The sequence below is a fragment of the Cheilinus undulatus genome, linkage group 1 (genome assembly GCF_018320785.1).
Source record: "Cheilinus undulatus linkage group 1, ASM1832078v1, whole genome shotgun sequence".
Lineage (NCBI taxonomy): Eukaryota > Metazoa > Chordata > Actinopteri > Labriformes > Labridae > Cheilinus > Cheilinus undulatus.
In genome coordinates, this window is record NC_054865.1 from 28,705,160 (window position 1) to 28,725,730 (window position 20,571).

The window sequence follows — 20,571 nt, forward strand, 5'->3', positions numbered from 1 at the left end:
CTGCATATGTATATGCAAAATGAACCATATGGATGTAAAATGTAAAAATGTAAATACCACTAGTTGTGGGTCATTTTTGTGCACACCTTGATATTTTTAATTATATGTCTGGTTGGAACATTCTTTGTACTTTTTCAACTTAAGTTATCTGGAAACTTCTCAAATATTGAAGCAAAATAAGTTTGTAATTAAAATTTTTACATGAATTGATATTGAATAGTAATGAATCGAATCAAAATTCAAATTGAATTGGGACCATGTGAATCAGAATTGAATCGATTCAGCCAATCAATGGCAATATCAGCCCTAGAAATTGAACCTTTTTTTGTTGTTTTGATTAGAGATTGGAAAAATCAGGGCTGATGCCAATACCAGTGTTAAGGGTAATAGTGAAGTAGATGGCCAATACTGATGCTGATTTTTTTCATCCATTCTTTAAATGTAAGACCCACAATGCCATCAATTTCTCTCATGATTGACCTTGAAAACAGATGAGTTTGTCCAAAAGGGTGTATTTTCTGCCCAATTATAATTCTCTTTTCTAAATTAGCATTTAGATGTGCTAAATTTCTGCATTAAATTTATATGACACAGGAGACAAACATCTGCTACTGAGATCAGTTCATGCCCACATTTCTTCCTGATGACCAATGCTTGTCAAGGGGGGCTAATGTCGGCCACTACTGATGTTAAACTGATGCATCTATGCATCCCTAGATTTGATCTTTTGCTTTATCTCTGTTTAACCTGCTAGTTGAATTCTAAAGTCTATTGATTTATGTGCACGGCTTTCCTTTCTTTCACAAGAGATTTAATTTCATGCCTATTCTATATGCCCCTCGATGTAAATCCGTTAAGATGCTGCATAGAAATTGCACACAGGTGAAACATGCTGGGGGATTTATCTCTTTTCATCATCTCTTTCTTCCTCTTCTCTCAGACCCTCACTGCTCGAAAGGCAGGCATCTCGTTCGCTCTGGTGAACCGATCCACCCTAAATAATGAGGACCTGGTGAGTACTTAAGCGCCTGCATGGAAAATCATTGCCTGTTTATTGTGCAGTCTTAGTGGGTAATGGTGGGTTCTGCAAGGACATGAGACACAGTATCCATGTTCTCATTATTTTTTAGGGTGATGTTTGGACAGTCCGGTGCTGGGACTAATTTTTATAGCTGTGCTCTTTGCGATGGCCATTGTACTTCAGGGCCCAGGAACAATTTGCCAGGAACACTGGGCTCCAAAAATGAAAGTGGATAAATTGCTTTATTAACTGGCCCCCTTGTCCTTAGATGTACACTCAGCATGCCATCAGCTGTTGCTCTGTCTGTTTCTGACTATAATACATATTAAAATGGCCAATATGGCCAGCTTTCTCTGCTGTGCTCCTTCTGTCAGATCATTTGTTGGGGTTCAGGAATTAGGAAAATCTCTTCTCTTAGAAGAAAATTACCTACAAGCAATAACAGGCTCGCAGCATCAATGAAGACTGAGCTTTAGAGAAAAGGCAAGGATTCTGAGTTGATGGTATGAGGCACTTTTGTGTTGACCTCCAAAGCTCTCTCTGCATTAATTGATTGCCATTCTTTCCTCCCAGAAGGATGGCAGCGTTACAGGAGGCACACAGCAGAAGAAAGCAGTTTCTCAGCAAGACAAACATGCAGACAGTTTCATATCTGCTGATGTGCAAAAGGACTGCCTGAGCCATTAAGTTTACAAGATTTAAATTTGCTTTATATTTCATACACAAAAATTCGATTCACAGAAGAGACAATCTGTGCACATTGATTTGTGTACATGTTTGTGCCACTTCCCTTTTCACTCACTTGACTTGCTCCACATGCCCAGTTGCCCTCAAGTGACATGGTCTTGATTGCTGATTTGTAGCTGTGGGGTTGATTAAAGGGGCTTTAGGGATGAACAACTCATGTCCTAGTTGAGGCAACAATGACTTGATGATGCAGTGTGTTAATTGTATGGAGTGAGCAGATTCTTGGGAAATTTTGGAGACTGCATGACAGTGGTAAGTAAGGCATTGAACTTTCGCAATAATCGTCCAATAGTGTGAACTGAAGGAACAAGGAAGACTTGAATAATTGGTTGTCTAGGGTAGCTGAGATCCAAGCAAAGCCGCAGATTGTGAGGCTATTGTAAGTAGGACGAGCAGATGTCAGAGTTTTATCTGCTGCATTAAGTTCAGGAGAGTGCCTTCCTGTGAGGGCTGAGAGAGTACTCAGTAAATGACCATATGCTGTATAAGACTGTAGAGTAGTTAGATGAAAAGAGAGAAAGAAAGAAGAAAGAGAAAAAGGAAGGGTGAGAAAAGACAGGCGATTCTGAGAAGATCAGAGCTTAGAGTGACTGTCCATCATGAGCATGTGCTCCTGGTACCACTGATCGGGAGGGATGTTGAACAATCAGCCTCCTGCTCCCTGGAGAAATATTCAAACCTATAAAAAGTACTTCCTTCCTTCTTCCTCTCATCTTCTCCCCTTGGCCGCAAATCTTGACTTTTATTTCTCTGACATATAAATCACATACTTTTTTTATTTGACTGAAATATCTCACTTGCTGACGTATAGATGTCGCTTGGTGATATTCTCTTTGTGCGTCATGTTTTCCATGCATCTGCTTTTTAGAGCAGAAAGGAACATTATGTGTGGGCTGGCTAACAGCCCGTGTGTCACCTCAATGTTCTGTGCTGCATGTGATTCAAGCACCCGAGCCTTTTAACAGCGACTGTCAACATAAAGCAGGACTCTGCTTACCTGCTGAGACAAAAAAAATGTCCAACAAAGAAGGGAGCTATGGTTGGACACGAGCTAAGTAGCACTTATAAACTGAGATGTGCTGCTTTGAGTAATTTCAAGTATTATCAAGCAGCTTATTAACAGCAAATTGCGCTGTAATGATTTTAAAAGAAATTCCAATTTGGGAGACTGAAACCATTGTATTTAGTTGAACCTATAAAGTGTCTGTATTTCAGCTAAGGTGATTTGCAAAATCGTTTTCCTTGTTAGGGCTAGGGAGTTTGGAAGCTCAAGATTAGACTTGGAATCTGGAGCAAGATGAAGAGGATGCCGATGTCAGTCAGGTAGTTGACAAGGACAATAGGTGGGGAAATTGGAAGGGAGCAATGAAAGGAGGGAAAGATTAGATTCTTCTCCATCATGTCGCTCTCAGGCGGGGGCTTAGGCTGTCAATCAATGCTAGCAGTGTCTTGCACGAATTATCAGGGTTACCTCCCAGTGTAACACATGAGCCTCACACATACAGCACTCGTCCCACATCTGCTACCCAGAGTGACATGCAGTGTCAGGACTGAGAGCGAGAAGACAGAGAGATGAGTTAAATTGATAGAGATGAAAAGTTTGAAACTGCAGACACAATGGTCAGAGAAATAGAATGGAAAAAAGACTGTCTGCATACGTTATTAAGTACCATTTTAAATCCAGAGTTGAATGAGGCCCAAAACATAGATTTTAATCATCCAAAACCAAGAGACTGAAAATTCTTTGATATTTCCCATGCTTGGCACACTCATCTCCTACAGACAATTTTGGTTTTGGATGCTTCGGTATTAAATTTGGCAGGGAACAGGCCCTGCTCTAGCTGGTGTGTAAGTTGCAGATAAATCTCAGACATCTGCTTCATCACATTGCTCTTAGATTAAACGGGAAATCTCCCTGTCTCCCTCTGTGTTTCATTAAAGGTCCTCCAGGGTTCAGCAGCCTCTCAGTTGCATCAGCAAAGTCTCACAATGTTATGGTCCTGTCATCTGGTGTCATTTAATCATCTTTGGGCTGTATGAGTGTGCCTCAGAGAATGTTTCTGTTTGTGTGCTGCAATGAGCAGTGCAGCAGTCTTTGTGGGAAAGCGCAGAGCCACTGTTCAGGTGTTAAAGCACATTGTCAACACGCAGGGGGCTGAGAGAAGGAGGGGGTGGGCTGGGGGGCTGACAGAGGAGAATGGGTGAGGAGGGGAGTGCAGTAGAAGTGGAGAGCAAGTACCTCTTGAAGATTTATTTAACCGCAATACATCTCTTCTCTTTCTCCGTTACTTTCTCTCTCACTGGCTCGCTCTCTCTCAATCTGGATAATGCTCGCTTTTAAAAACCTTATTTACAGCATCCATTGATTCTGCCTTCAAGAATTGGCAAGTCACGGCCCGTTTTCCGGTCCTTGTGGATGGCAGGGCTGCTGCAGTAAAGCATTCAATTTGAAGAGGCTTCTGTTACACAGCAATCAGTCTAGACAGGCCTCTGGTAGACTTTAGTATTTGGTCTGGAGAAGCTTTAGTCAGTAAACCACTCAGTTTGAACAAAGCTTGAGGCCAAAGATGCTGTTAATGTTAAGTAGATAAGATATAAGAGAGATTCACACTCAGATGGTTGAGCTTTTCAGCAATGGTTTGGTAAATAGATGAGGATCAACAAAGTATCAAAAGTTCAAGTGAATAGATAAACCTTCTCTGTTATAGAAAAGGCTAGAAAACATTAAAGACTCATGTATGTTATTATAACACAGTATGCTTTGACTGTCATTTTACGCTGACTGTATATCAGGTTATTTTTTTGTTAAACTTTTAAACTTTGACTTTAACTTTATGTTATGGTATCAGGCTATTGTGGTCCCTCTGCAGGTGCTGAGTTTTTATTAACTTCTGAAGTTGTTATTAAATCTTGTTTCACAACCACACGGTGCCATGAGAGTTTAACAACATCAGCCACACTGCAGCCTCATATTTTTTTCCATTATTATCTTCATACCTTGTTATTTCCTTCACTCTCTCAAAGCTCTTCTGTCTTCTCAGAAACTGCACGTCTTCAAGAAGACTCTCCAGGCCTTGATCTACCCAATTTCTTCCACAACACCTCATAACTTTGAGGTGTGGACAGCGACTGCCCCCACCTACTGCCATGAGTGTGAGGGACTGCTGTGGGGCATTGCCCGTCAGGGCATGCGCTGCTCTGAGTGTGGCGTTAAATGCCACGAGAAGTGCCAGGACCTGCTCAATGCAGATTGTTTACAAAGTAAGAAGGCAGTTTTGATGTGTATCTTATTAATCTAACTTTTAAAGTTTGTGGACATATTGCAACAAAGGTGACAAGACATTATTTCCAATAACTTATGATAAATTAAATTTGATAGCTCTTGAATTTGCAAACATGATTTGGCTCTATCTATTTAGCGTGAATAACTTTAATGTAGCACTTCATCTATGATGTATTTTTTCTTCTTTCACATTTCAACTAGTACACTTTAGTTTAACCTTACAGTACCCATGGATTTTTGGTAACTGGATTTGCTATGTAGATATAAAATTTCACTCATTGCTATATATACCTTTATATTGCTTGCTCTGGGAATCTCTCATCACAGTATGCAATCAGTTTTTTAAATCAGTCACATCCCCGTTTCATTCAGTGTAGGCTGATGCAGGAGGAACAATGTGACCTGCAGGCTTCAGGATGATCCCAGCGGCAATCCTTACACACTCTAAGTGGATTAGCTACACCACGGCTATTGTAAAACTCAATGTTTTATAACCACTAAGCACCAGCATAACAATGTTTCGCAGTTCAAACTGCTATTCATCTTTATCACATTTCAATCTGAACTCGAGCAAACTGGAGATATGTGATACTTTGATCAGATACAGATAATTAACCATCACATATGCCTTTATTGACTCAGACTTCCATTCTTGTAGATAACAGATACATATATAGTACAATTAATACATGAATTTGTGATTTCTCACTTACCAAAGACTCATACATACACTCACACAACCACTCATAGTGGCTGGATAGGTTGCTGGATGCTGTTTTACAGCAAACATCGTACACTTTTTATTTTATAGAGTAGAGTTTTACTGTAGTTATTTGAAAAGGAACATCATAATATCTGACAAAGTGGCACTTTTATTCTCACTTTTTTGTTTTTAATATAAGGTCAGCTTAAACAGTGTTCTGTTGTTTCAGGGGCAGTGGAGAAGAGCTCCAAGCACGGGGCAGAGGATAAGACCCAAAATATCATTATGGCTATGAAAGAACGCATGAAGATCCGGGAGAAGAACCGTCCTGAAGTTTTTGAGCTGATCCAGGAGATGTTCCATGTTTCCAAAGAAGAGTTCAACACCCATCTGAAGACAGCCAAGCAGGCTGTGCTGGATGGGACCTCCAAGTGGTCTGCAAAAATCAACATCATAGGTGAGCCTGGTTCTTTAAATCAGTGGTCCCCAACTTTTTTGACACTGATTTCATGAAAGACAACAGCTTCATGAACTGGTCATCAATGTGTGAGGTGTAAATACACCAAAATGAAATGATACAAACAGCATAAAATCAAAGAAAATATAGAAAAAAGTAAAAGTCACCATATTGCTGAATCAGTGAACTTGTGAGACTCAGCTGTTGTAATAAACCTGTATTTTAAGAAGGACTGCTGGTATTGTCTTTTGAATGCAGCTTTCTGTATTGGCAGTTGCAGGCTCTACTTCTGTCTTCTCCTGAGAATCTAACAAGATTTGAACTTAAATTTTGGGTTTCAAGTGCCCGAGACAAGTGCCTCTTGACATGTGTCAAGAGGTTGAAAGGCACAGACAGGTGACATAACTGAAGCAAGTTTTCAAAATTAATCATCTTTCAGACTCTGATAGTCAATAAAATGGAAATAAAATATGGTATGTATTCTTTATGTGCGGCCGGGTACCAGAAGACCAACAGACTGATACCCGTCCATGATCTTGTGGCTGGAGGCCACTACTTTAGATAATAATAGATCATTCCAAAAAAGAGAGATGTAGTGAAATAGAGCAGAAAAATCACTGAAATTTTCAGTTACTCATTATTTTGCAATAGAATCTGAAAGATTTGTGTATTTTATAAGCTCACAAACACATGAATCATCAGTCAGCTAAATATTGATAGATGCTTTTTAACTGATACCTAATACAGCTTCAGTTGACCTCAGACCTTTGGACCATGACCTTTAACCCTATTACCCAGTCTTCCAACACCAAATCAACAAAGCTGCCATTACAAGTCAGGCTCTTTTCAAATGACAAACATTGTAATTCAAATGAGTATTCACTTGTAATTAACCTCCAGATCTTGGTCATTACCCTCTGACACTCAACTGTGACAGTAATGTGCATTTAATTAGAAAGAGAGATAGAAATTGATTAGGTTGTTTGGTATGAAATAGTTTGTTGACTAAACTGTAAAGGTTACTACTAAATAATTGTTGGACAACTATTGGTATTGTTTATCATTTTGCTGACACTTTGAAATTAGGATACCTCTACTTTCTACTCTGATTTGCTTCTAGACTATTTCCTTTTTTCATATTTTCATTATACTTCTAAACATTTGAACACATATAGAATTCAACTATGCCACAAAAGTTAAATTTCTCATCTTAGTTTCCCGATACATGAGATACAGCATACAGTAGTTTAAAGAGAACTGTGTAAATAACATTGGTAGGATGTGGAGGATGTCATACTGTCTGTGAATACAGGGATCAGCCACGATTAGTGGTCATACAATGTCATATTTTAATAACATGAATATTTTAAATAGGAACTAATTTCTGCTCACAAACTGAAACCATGAAAGGAAACACTAAATACTTTGAGCTGTGGGGGAATTGAAAAGGATGCAGCATAGAAATCAAAGCATGGGAGTGGGAGCAATTAAAAGGCCATGGCTATTTATCATTATGTGACAGACATATTTGTCTTTTTGGAACTCACTTGCATTGCACTACTTACTTATACTTGTGTACTTTGGAAATGAATCCAATCTCAGAGATGCCAGTCAAAAAAAAAGTCATGCCCTGGAGTGCATTTTGACAGCACAGCACATTCAGGAGGGATTTTATGCTTTCACAAGGCATCTTTTTGACTATTTTTAAGGGCATTTCTACCTCTCTCACTTACATAATAGTAATGTTCAATAAAAATAAACGCTGATGTACCTGTTTCTGTTTTCATGTTCTTAAAAGAAAAATAATTGGGCCAAGTTTTCTTTCTTTTCTAATATAATCTTTGAAGTCTTTAGATATCATCCTCTTAAAGAATAGAAATAATTAATCTAATACTGTTAGATCACAATCTCTGTTTTGTTTCCAAATTTCTGAAATCTCTTAAACTAAAAATAGGGGAATTATAAAGCTCTTCTTTCTTTTCACATCTTAATTTACATGTTCATGGAACATTATACCACAACTGAATAACTTTGTTTTATTTTATTCTTAGTTGACTGGTAGCAGGAAGGTCAGAAAGTTAGCTTTGTAACCTCTGCTTTAGACTCTAATCCATCTATGTGGCAACTGTGCCAGGCCCAGCTCATTTATTGCTCACCTTGCATTTCTCACACTGTCAATACACCAGAGTGAAATAGAAACAGAGAGGGAGGGAGACAAACAGAGTGGGTGACTGAGAGTATGGGGATTGCAAGAAATAGGGCTGAAGGAGAAGAGGAAAGAGAGAGAGAAAAAAGATGGAGGAAAAGGGAATGAGTGAGACATTAGAAAGAACCAGGTGTCTCTGTCAATTTCCCAGACACTTATTGAACGTCCTATTTTAAACCGTAATTATTGAGTTTTCATTTATTCACCACAAACACTGACTGATATTGACATCTAGCACCCTGACAGCGACCATGAGATATTCTGATCCTGGTTAATGTTCACACTACAAGGTCTGGCTGAATATAGACCTTGATCTAAAATACTACAAGCAGCTCATTTGAATAACTTTAGCTGCCATCAATATAACCACCTTACTCAAACTCCCCCAGCAGATGTTAGTGTATTGAATGGGAAAACATGCACTTACTCTTCTCTGTAAGTTTTTATTCTTCTGACATACTTCATGTGTTAATGCTTCTTGGGATGCCCTTAAGTTATAATATGGTGACCGTATATTTCATTAGCCTGACATCACAACATCTTAGTTTTTGACATTACAAGTAAGAGCGGGACAAACTAACTTCAAATGCTACAGTCAATCTGTAAAAGAAGCATAATAAAGCAATTAGCTGCCAGGCCAGTTAGTTAGCTGGATCACTGACTTTTAGCTTGACCTTATCAGGAGCCAGTCCTTACCACTTCTCCATTCAAACACCATCCAGTTTATTAACTGACTGGATAGTTAATTGGTAATGTTTCACACAAACAGTACCCATTTTGGTACTTAAAGAAAATGGTTAATTGTCCTTCAGCTTACCCAGTATTAGATTACAGAATCAGACTGGCCTGCAGTGATTCAGGTCAGAAAGAAGTTTAAATAGAACGGGGCCAGATGTATCTGCTAAAACAAATTTAAAAAATGAGCCTGGAGATTTTTCAGGTCCCAAGCCTGGTATTTCGTGCTTTACAAATGGCAAAACAAGCCAAACACGCAGTTTGGTAATCAATTACTGAGTGTATTTGGGAATTACCTGGATTTCAGACAGGAGGAGTGTTAAAATAAAGCTAGTCAGGAGCTAAGCATTTGCCCTCAGAGAGGAGGAACTACATAAAACTGTCCACAAATTGGTCTACACGTTTGCTAATCTTCCTCGGATGGACTTAATTTGCCTGTTAAATGACATAAGTAGTTCCAAGAAGGGAAATCTACTATTTAATTCTGATAACTGCTAATAAAGATTTTGGGATAATGAATATTAACTCATCTTTGTATGTTTAACACTGCTGTTTAAGACTTTTATTTTTCTACATAGTGGCATTTGATTTTTAGCCATCCTGGGGCAACCAGGCCATGCCTCTTGAAACCTCTATATCCTGCCCACCAGCTCCTGTCAGCACTGAGCTGAGGGATATATATGTACCCTGAATTATTTAGACTGTCACTAATGCATATTTAATGACCCAGTGTCCTTTTTCCCTTTTATGGCGCTGTGAAATACTACTGTCTCTTCCTCTCTGCACCTTCTTCTCTGTGTGTAGAAGCCAGGATCTGAATATGGGATATCTCTTCTGAGCCAACGCTTAGCTCAGCATAGACATGTTGAAGAGGTGGGCAGTCACCGAAGGCTGGAAACTTCCTATAGGGATAGATAAGTCATAGATATATTTAACACTTCGAATAGAGGAAATATAAAATATGGCTGCTGTCAGTGACCCAAAGAGTGGTTTTATTGCCTCCATTTTTGGAAAGTTTAGTAATTGTTGTGGGTAGTCAAGGAAGTGACAAGGCCATTATACTTGAGATAAAATAAGAGAAAACAAGATATTCACTTGAAGCGAGTGGGTGCTGAAATAAAAACACAGAGGAAGAGTCATGACTTGGACTTAGATCTGCTGTAAAAACTCACCCGCCAGACTAATGCTTCCTATTCATCACTTCCACTAATGTTTAACCCTGAAAACAGAGTAATCTATAATTACTTTGTAAGAGATTCCTGAACCTGCCACCATGAAAAGCTCATTTAAAAGCATTTAAATGATGAAAAACATTGCTTGTCGTACTAACACGAATTTTCAATCTTCTCCAACACTGTCTTGTCTTTAGTCATGAGCGCGCAGGGATTACAGGCCAAGGATAAAACTGGCTCGAGCGACCCTTATGTCACCGTCCAGGTGGGCAAGACCAAACGCAGGACAAAGACCATCTTCGGCAATCTCAACCCCATCTGGGACGAGAAGTTCTTCTTGTGAGTGCTCTCTATTAATTTGAACTCCATCAGACCAGATAATCCCACTGAGATTAAGAGTTATCTGTTAAAGGATATCTTAAGGCATTAGTAAATAAGACAAAGAAAGTCTTGGGAAGTACAATGAGTTATGACATATTACACACCAGCTGCAATGTAGAGATTTTAGAGAAGCAGACTCCACTAAAATAGGTTTACAATGCCATCCAACAGATTATAGAGCACAGTTTTAACCCTTTAAATCCCTCTGCTTTTCCCTCTGCAACAAAACAAATACAGATGTATTTCATCCAGCTGAGGATTCTGTTGTGTATTAGCAAAGTTTTCCGAATTCCACGTATATACAGTACATTTTTGGTTATTGATTTTGTTGTTACTTTAATCTTATGGTTGGAGATGTAGCACTGTAACAGCACATACTGTACAGCTGTCACCTCCAAGTCCTCAAGTTTAAAGATTTGGATTCATTATTAATGATATAGTTCATAGTAACAAAAAAGATACTATAAGATACTAAGTATGAGTGCATCTGTTAGTATGTGTATGTGTCCACTAGTTATAAACAGGGCTCCACACCTGTAATGAACTCCAGTGGTGGCTGTAATAAAACTCTTTCCCATTACTACAGGGATGTAGATTAATAGAGCGATACATTACTGTGTGCTTGGCAGAGAGTAAAATCCCGGACTAGTGTAACAGCAGAAGCAGCAGCCAGTGCTTCCCCCGCAAAGGGATTAGTTAAAAAAATACTGCAGATAGTGTTTCTTTGGCTGTCGCACCCAAGATGTCATTAGAACAAAATGTAATCTGTCTGTTTTAATTCTAGAGCCGAACAGTCTGACCCCATCTGAAGCTGAGTGCTTTGGCCACCTCTGTTCTATTTAGCAGAGTCATTATTGTGAAACGTCTGTCAGCTGCACTGATGCAAAGAGGGACCAGAGAGATGGACATTAAGCTCTCACAAATAAATAATCCTTGCTATGAAGGCTTCTACGCAGCCATTCTTGTGAAGCATTGAGCTTTCCCTTGATGATTTAGCATGCTTCAGATAGGAAAATATATAGATATGCAGAGTAAAGGTCATGCAATGTCTTAGGGTAATTCTTCCTTCCAGGCAAAGACCCATTCTCTACATACATGTGCTAGGCATACACACCACCTCATACACACCCTTGTGTGCACACTAAAACACATTCCCTTCTTTGGATCAAGGCGAGAATTGCCCTCCATATGTTACATGGAAAAGAGTCAGGAAGTGTGTGTCTGAACTTGTTTTTATGCTTGAATTGTGCATTTAGTTTCCTTTCTGCTTCACTGAGTAACCTGATGAGCTGTCACTGAAGGCACTGTTGCTGTCCATGTTGTTGTGATTTTCTGACTTGGCATAATCATTTTAAAATTGCAGTGAATGTCACAACGCCACTGACCGCATCAAGGTGCGGGTATGGGATGAAGATGATGACATTAAGTCACGGGTTAAACAACATTTCAAGCGTGAATCAGATGATTTCCTGGGCCAGACCATCATTGAGGTTCGCACTCTCAGTGGAGAAATGGACGTTTGGTACAATCTAGGTAAGCTGTCCCTTAGATCTCTGAGCCTCCTTGCCTGAGATACTGATTGGCTGAAATCATGGTTGCAGATATTGCAGAAAGTGCTCAGGTGAAATCTTTGTTTCTGAAATGGTAATATCGCGGGGGTTGGCCAAAACCATTGTATCTCCTTTGTACTTTTTTTTTTTTTTTCTTTTTTTTTCAATAAATCCATGCTATTGGTCACTCTTCACATCTGTCAGTGGGTTTTACCCAATTTTAGAGCAATAAAATGTGTCAGAAAGATTCCGACTATGACAATCAGTGTTAACTTAATTGAAAAATGCATCTTTTTTTTCCCTGAAAACTTGTGATTTAGGAGATGCAAGGTTGTGGCCTGAAACCAGGGATATAATGATTTATTAGCCGGCAGTTAGTAGCAGAAATGAAACCTGAGTTCGATGTACCACAGCCAGTAAATGGTCAAACTTTTCAAATGTACAAGGTGGTCAAGCAGACGAACAAGAACTATGCCTACGTATAAAACCAGTTTTTCTAATTTCAAAACTCTGCAAATAAATCCTTAATATGAACAGGGGAAATAGACTGAATATTAAACTTGGCATTTAATTCTAACGATTAGCTAAGTATTAGTGCCAAATAGATGTGCAACAGATTTTTTCTTATTAGATGCTGATTATTTTTCACAAAACACATAGTTCTGGCTTTAGCTTGTTTTTCTTTTTTGGCTGCCCAAAACAAATTCATTTAAGAAACTGGAATAAATAATGCTTTTGCTTGAAACATGGCTGATGAGAGTAAGATACTGCACACCTACTGAGTAGATTCATTCACCACTATTGCCTCTGCAGAAGGACAGCACAAATGCCTTTAGTTCAGTCTGGATTGTAGCTGTTGATTCTGGGTCTTTGACTTGCCTCTCTTATAAATCACCACATCACTGTAGTCTCCATGCTGCATGAATGTCAGCATAATGATAGCTCCCCCTTCTGTTGTCGTGTTATGACTGGCGGGTGCTGTCTTTGTTTGCCTTTTCTAGCTAAAAGGAGGCAATTTGTGGTAATAGTGACCCCTGCCCACTGCTGCCGCTCTGTGCCTTTTTAAATGCTTACAATGAATGTTTAAACAGGCCTTTGCTGGTGTGGGTGTCTACCCCTCCAGCTGCTCTCCTCTCGAAGCCTCTTCAGCTCCTCTTCAATTGGGCCTTTTGTGTTTACATCAGTGTTGCTTTGTCAGATTATTATTTTTCACTTGTCTGTCTCTTGACCAGCTGACTGTTGAGAAGGGCCCCACTCATTTGACTCATTGGAGATGAGTCGTATACGAGAGCATGGGGGTGGGTGGGTGGGGTTTTCTAAAATCTGTAACGAATCCAAGCAGCTGTGGAGTCATTAGTGCTCAGGCCCATCAGGCATGTGTACACCTGCATCCTTGTCTATATGTTTGTGGGGCGGTATATGAGCAACATGGTCAGTGTGAAGTGTGTGTGTGCATAAACAGAACAAACTGTAATAACCCAAAAAATGGTAAATCTTAACCAGGGATGATCACACTAAAGCAAATATGTTCTCATCATAAAACACGGATGGTTATTAGCAAAGATCATACAAATGATTTTGTGCTATCAATGATTTGGTTTTACATTTATGTATCAGAAAGTGTCATTAAAGGTGACATATACTCCTTCTACACCTTTGAGCACAGCCCCCTGTGGTCTAAATGAAAAGTCTGTGTTGTGCAAGCACCACAGCAAGTTTTGACCATGTATAAACCAGCTCTACACACCATTTTTCAGAATGGTAGGTTTTTATCTGAGTCTCTTTAAATGCACATGTCAGTCAGGACCACCTTGTCAAGAAACAAACATGACATGCAGCTACACATATTTCTTTTTTTTTTTTTTTTAGCAGTTATTAATTAGCATTTATTGCTGTTATTCAGATTTGGCAGTGGCTGTTCAGGGATCCCCCCACCCTGTGTTGAAAGTATTAAGCAGGAACAGCACACGTTCCTGCTCTTCCTATGCTGATAAGGAAAGCATAAGGCAGGGAGAGACACCGCAAAAACCGCAGAGCAGACCAGGCTTCACTGATAACTAAATGATACTGATTAAATCAGAAGCAGAATGAAGGAGGAGCTGGGTTGGAGGAGGGTTGCAAGCTGCTTGCAGAGAGAGCAGCGGAGCTTAGCCAGGCAAGAGCAGTTTGAATAAGGCAGCATGAGAGCAATAAGCTGTTAGCATGCTGAGAACAAATGAGCTTGCTGTCAGCTGATGAGGGCTTGTGTGAGGTCAGCTGATCTTAATTATGGCAGTGCTTGACTCTGTGGCCTGTCTGAACTGACGCTATATGCTCAATTTAAAATTTTTGACCATCAGATTTTATGTTTAGGACTGGGTTAGCTTATTTAGTATTTTCTGGGTCAGTAGGTACTCCAGGGTAATCCAGGTAAGTAGGTATGTGCCAAATACTAAAGAAGTTGGTCTTTGATGATATGCATGCTTTAATGTTTCTTGTTTGTTATTTTGGTCTGGTGTTAAAAAAAATTCTGCCAAGGTTGTCAAAAAAGGCTGTGTAATGTACTGAGTCATACATTCTTTCACAGGCTGAGGACATTATTTTAGTATTTTAGTATTTTATGAATAGAGCAAAACATTCGCAAATGTGTTCCCTGAGATGTGGACTTTCACTGATTATATTTTGGTAATTTTCTTGTAATTACTACTCCTTATTGGTTGTGTGTTACAGATAAAAGAACTGACAAGTCTGCGGTGTCTGGTGCCATTAGACTCAAGATCCATGTGGAGATGAAAGGAGAGGAGAATGTGGTTCCTCCTCATGGCCAGTACACCTGTTTACATGAGGTAACTACTGTAGTGTGATTCAGATTTTGGCAAAATAAGTTCTTCTTGATCACTAATTATTCTTTGTTTTTCATAGCCATTACCAAACAAATCGGTTTTGTGGTAGTTATATTGGAAAGCAAACAAACAGCTCAACAATCAGCAGTTACAGGGTTTCTAAAAAGATATTTTCTTCAGAAGTGATAACGGTTTTCATTTTCCAGTTCACATCGCAAACAGAACCCCTCTTTTATGACTTGCTGTGACTCTGTGCTCCATCACCGAAACAATTTCTGTCTTATCTCTCATGCCACTCACAGAACTTGTTCCACTACTTGACGGAGGTAAAGAACAGCGGTGTGGTGAAGATTCCAAAGGTGAAAGGGGACGAAGCGTGGAAAGTCTACTTTGACGACGTGTCTCAGGAGATAGTGGACGAGTTTGCCATGAGATTTGGAGTGGAGTCTATCTATCAAGCTATGACGTTAGTACCACCCTGATCTATGGCCTTTTACCTCACCAATCTGTCAGTGTCTCATTGGGCAGAGTGGAGGAGAGAAGGAGACAAGAGAGGAGAGCAGGAGAAAAAGAAGAGTAGTAAAGATGTCTCCTCAGCAGAATCAGAGCTTGGAGGACTATCGAGTCCCCCTAGTCTGATTGATTAATTGCTGGTATCCTGGAAAAATACTCCCCACCTGCCCTAGTCCCATTGATCATGGACACACATAAACAGTCCCATTTCCTTCTGTGTGTCCTTCTGTGCTTTTGTGACCCTGTCTATCTATAAATGCCTCTATCTCTGTTTCTTTCACATGCTCATACACACAAACAGCACATGTAAATATGCACCTGAAAGTTAAAACCATTGAATGTTGATCTGAATAATGCTGTAATCTGTTATGATGAGCTGAAGCTAGTTTTTTCTTTATACAACATTATGTACATTTACAGCCAGATAAACATTCACACTGCAGGCAAAAAGGATCAAAATCTAGAGGTGTTAAAAAGACACGAGTTGTCAGACACAGCAATCTTGTGTCCGACATATTCACGTAGGCCCACTGCATATACTGTCAATGTAGCAGAGAGACATTCTGGCCATGCCATTTTCAGCACTAGGAGGCACTGAGAGTACTACAACCCCTAAGGGGAAGCATGACCCAACATATGAGAGTACACTAAATGAAGGTAAAATAGGTCACTTCACTTGTTAAAGTTACATTGTGTAGTGGAAAAAACTTTGTAAAAATCTCAGTGTTTAAACACTTGAATTTATAAAATTGCCTTTTATTCATTCATAAGGAGGTTCCCCTCCACAGACTCCGCCATCTTGGATTTTTGTATCTTAGATTTTTTCTACAGTGATACAGAAGGGCCAAACTAACAGATATGCATTTTTTGAAATTCCACTGGTTGCCATGGTTACCACAAAAATAAAATATCCCAGTAATGGCTTCAGATTTATGATCACGTAATTTTTCCACTGCCAAGTTTCTTAGATATACTAGTTATTTGTGTAAGGCCCTCAAATTTTATTCATATTAATATTTTTGTAATTTATGCATGAATAAATGCTTTTTTCTTTCCTTCCTTCATTCCCTCCTTCCTTCCTCAGTTTTGTTTTGTCCCCTGTGTTTCTGCTTTGTTAAAGCCAATCAATTGCTAAAAACGTAATAATAGGTTGTAAAAGTTCAATTATATGAACACATTTCATTATGTTTATTAATGTGGAATGATAATTATAACCGTCAGTGTACAGTAGACTGGAAATAGGTACCGTTTTATGAAAAATAGGGAATATGTTTTGAATCAGGAATTGATTTGGTAACAAAAATTGATTTAAAACCAAAGTGTGACCTCCTAGAAATTAAATCAAAATGAAACAAAAAAAAAAAAAACCAATCTGAATTTTGCTGTTTTTTTCTTAAGGACATTTTAAACCATACATGTAACTTTAAATCTGATCTTTCAATATCAGATTTGGACCACTTTTACATGCGATCTTTTATCACACTTGCCCAAACTTTTGAGAAGGTACAAGCCATCGTGACCCAAAAACTTATTTTTCCATTATTGCTTATTAAGTCTGCCTTCTGTGCCATCTATGGCTGGTTGGTTTAGCTGATGGCCGGTGGTAGCTTGGCTACTATTAATTCTGAACTTAATCTAGTCCTGACCTGGGGCTTTCTGTTTAACGAGGCTGCAAGAAGCCACCTTACTCTAAAACTAGGCTTTCTTAGTTTGGTGGAACCCTTGGGCCTTCAGTGGCTGTCTCGTCTGGAACAATGCATTTCTTTTTGTTAGCCAAGCATCAATAAATGTGACTAGCTCTTTTGCCATCCAGGCTGGCAGAGCCTTGTTTTGTGTTTTATTATGGTGGAGAGGCTTATTGTTGTAGTGTGGAGCCCACATGGCTATAATGTTTACTGTAGACATAAATGCCTATTAAATAATGTAGAAAAAAAATTCTGAAAACTCATTTGGCAAGCCAAAAAAAATCTCCTATGACCCAACTGTGGGTCCAGACCCAGACATTGGGAATGAATGCTTACAGATACACATAGGATCTTTTAGGTGGCTTTCACACTAGGGGCCAGGTCCCCGATCTGAGTGCACTTGAGCCCAAAGTCTGGTTTGTTTTGGTTAGTGTGAATGCAAACGAACCGCGCCCAGGCCCGGGCCCACTTGGGTTGGTGGTCTCGGGCGAGATTTAAGTAGACTCTGGCACATTTTGGATGAGATGTGAGTGTAACCACACCCGGATACGGGACAGAGCGTCGTATCAGCTTTATGACATCATTGTAAAAACTACACTTCTTTCCACAGCGCGGCAGTTTGTTTACATTTTTCCTCTAGAATGGGCAGAAATAATCAGAATCCAGTCAATAAACAGTCAGTTGTGACGCACCTTACAGATGGACACAAGTTGAAGTCAGTGAGATGTGGTGCAATGGCAATAAAAGTCTCCTGCCACCTTAAAACCATTGTATCTGTGCAGCATGAGCCCATTTAATCCTCTAAGCTGCAGGTAGATTCATCCATCAAATCATCCATGGCTGCAGGATGGACTTTTTGCTGGGTTAAAACAAAAACAATCTTCGCTCGAGTCATGACCCGGGTGGTTGCCATTGTAGCTTCTTCTTCTCTCCTCCTTGTTGGAGTTGCAAACCAGCTACGTGCATACCGCCACCTGCTGTTTCAGACTGAGTACATGGGCAAGTAGGCCTGGGCATGGATCAGTGTTGCTAGTGTGAAAGCAAGCCAGTGGGGGAAAGGGGGAGGGGGCGCAATCGTGCCATGGTGCAGTTCGAAACAACTGGGCCTAATGCAAAAGCGCCCTTACTGTTTGACCTCAGTCTGCCAGCCTGGTCTGAATACATGTAACTTTGATGTCACTATTGATTGGCAGTTGTTGCAGTCCTGCACTGGCAGGATGGGCGAGGGCCAGAGTCCCTCACAGTCAAAGAAACACACGTGTAATACATCGGCTATGGAGGTTGTCAGAGGAGGGTGTTAGCCCTTATAAGTATTTGGCATGGCACTATTTTACTAAATTTATATCTGTGTCTGAGTCTGAGTTTCAGTTAGTGGATAATAATGAGCTAATGAGCCTCACCATATGGTGATTTCAGTTTGAGCTGTTGTTTGAAAATCTTACATTGCATCACAAAAGTGCACCTTTTAAAGCTCTCCATCCGTTGAAGAGTTGGCTTGTTGAACAGTCCCAGTAGCTGGCTTTGTAATTAACTGCTGCCCTGGTAAATCATAATCTCATTACACACAGATTGTGTGAGCAAATTGAATGAAAAGCACAGCTCACATTTTTGCTTTCATGTCCAGAAAGAAGCAACACTAGGGCTTTGTTTTGCAATCGCAGTTTTAATATCGGTTTTAAGAAATGTAAAAGATGAGGCAACATGAAATGCTCATGCTGCAAAGGGGTTGCTTTGAATATCTGTGACAAAATGGGACCACTGTGTCCCTCAGCCTATACAATAAGTCTGAATTCAGTAGTCCCATACAATACGATGAATCTGAATTCAAGATTATTTCCACTTTGCTTCAAGCATGTTTGATCCCACTACCTTTTCCTCTGTCTGATTCCAGTGATCCTTCCTCAGCCTCCATATCCCACATCAGCTCCCTTTTTTTTTCCAACACAGTGGCTGAGAAAATTTGTGATGGGGTCTTTGTTGAGCCCCTTAAAGCTACATTTAGCCATTGTTATTATTATGCCCACATACGCAGCACAAGTGTCATTGATACACTTGTTTTGCAGCTGCGAACAGGTGTGAAGTTGTTAAGTAATGGACTGTTGTTTCAGCATGTTGGGGTATTACAGCATATGAGGGATTGCAGGTTACTTAAGAGCAGACAAGTGGAGCAGTGAGTGGCCTTATTTTGAGCTTTCTCCGATGGAGTTAATACGTCAGACCTGAACCTTACTTAAGCCTGGTGTTTCTCATATCACTGCTTATAATGCTTCATCGGGAATTTATGAAAAGACCTACCTTTCAGTTTTCTTCATCACAGAACCTTGACTCCCAGTCACTCTGAACATGATGGCTGCATAAATCACAGCAGCTGTGAACACTCACTCTCCCTCCCTTGCACTTCAGCCCCCTACACCCCCCTTTCTGGTGTTCGTTTCTCTTCATCTCACTCTATCACCCCTCCCTACCTCCCACCCCTGTTTCTCATCATCTTTTTCATATCGCTCCAAGCAACGGAAAAGACCATAAATTGACATGTGAATGGGTGCCTCGTGCATCTGGTTCACTAGTGAAAACCAAAGCAGGCTTACAGTGGGAGAAGCAACATCTTACTCTTGGAAATCAGCTCAGGAGATCCAGCTCTAAAAGCACCATGGGAATTCAGCGGATGCCATCATCACTCTCCTTGCATTACCCTCTTTGCTCGCCTAACCCCAAGTGCTCTGTGGTAATTTGGAGGCTGAAAGCGGAGTAATTAAATAGGCCTCCCAATGAGAACATGTTTGTGTTTCTATTTGTGAGTGTGTGCACATTTTCGTATATGTGTGCTGGAGCTGTACTCTAGTGGGGGAGTAAATCAGTAATCATTGCTCTCACAAATCTGCCTTTTTCTGGCATTTCTGCCTCACGAGCCAACAATTCACTGTGCTAGATGTTCTTGGCTTGTGACTCCTTTACTCCAAATTTAATATCTAAAATTTGTAAAATATCTGAGGTTTTTATGAATATATCTGTGGAAAAACATGCGGATTGCTTAATCTAGTTCACAGAAATGTATAGGAAATCTGTTTTTCAATAGATGTTATATGGGAAAGAAATTCTGTGTTGATGGATCTCAGCTGCCTTGTTCTTTAAGCTCTCAGGCATCTTTACCATGAAATTGTCCAGTGCCTCTGGATGTTAAGAAGCTTTTGGTCACACTTGAAGCTGAAAGAGCCCCTCTGTATTTAATTGTTTTCTACATCAAACATGCAGATTATTGCAGATATATTCTTGTATGTGGGATGTTTTTCCAAGAA

At 39.8% G+C, this 20,571-nt stretch overlaps 1 protein-coding gene across 6 annotated transcripts in view; it reads left to right on the forward strand.

Moving 5' to 3' along the window:
- The window catches only part of LOC121512562 (protein unc-13 homolog C), a 134,687-nt gene that overhangs the window by 27,601 nt on the left and 86,515 nt on the right, over positions 1-20,571 (forward strand). For all 6 annotated transcript variants that reach the window (XR_005992124.1, XM_041791886.1, XM_041791903.1 and 3 more), the window contains 7 exons: positions 941-1,012; positions 4,810-5,029; positions 5,984-6,211; positions 10,522-10,663; positions 12,069-12,238; positions 14,965-15,080; positions 15,380-15,543. Coding sequence is in view for 5 of the 6 variants with exons in the window: in XM_041791886.1 (XP_041647820.1) it covers positions 941-1,012; positions 4,810-5,029; positions 5,984-6,211; positions 10,522-10,663; positions 12,069-12,238; positions 14,965-15,080; positions 15,380-15,543 (1,112 nt within the window). In the remaining variant the exon portion in view is untranslated. The remainder of the gene's footprint in view (positions 1-940; positions 1,013-4,809; positions 5,030-5,983; positions 6,212-10,521; positions 10,664-12,068; positions 12,239-14,964; positions 15,081-15,379; positions 15,544-20,571) is intronic.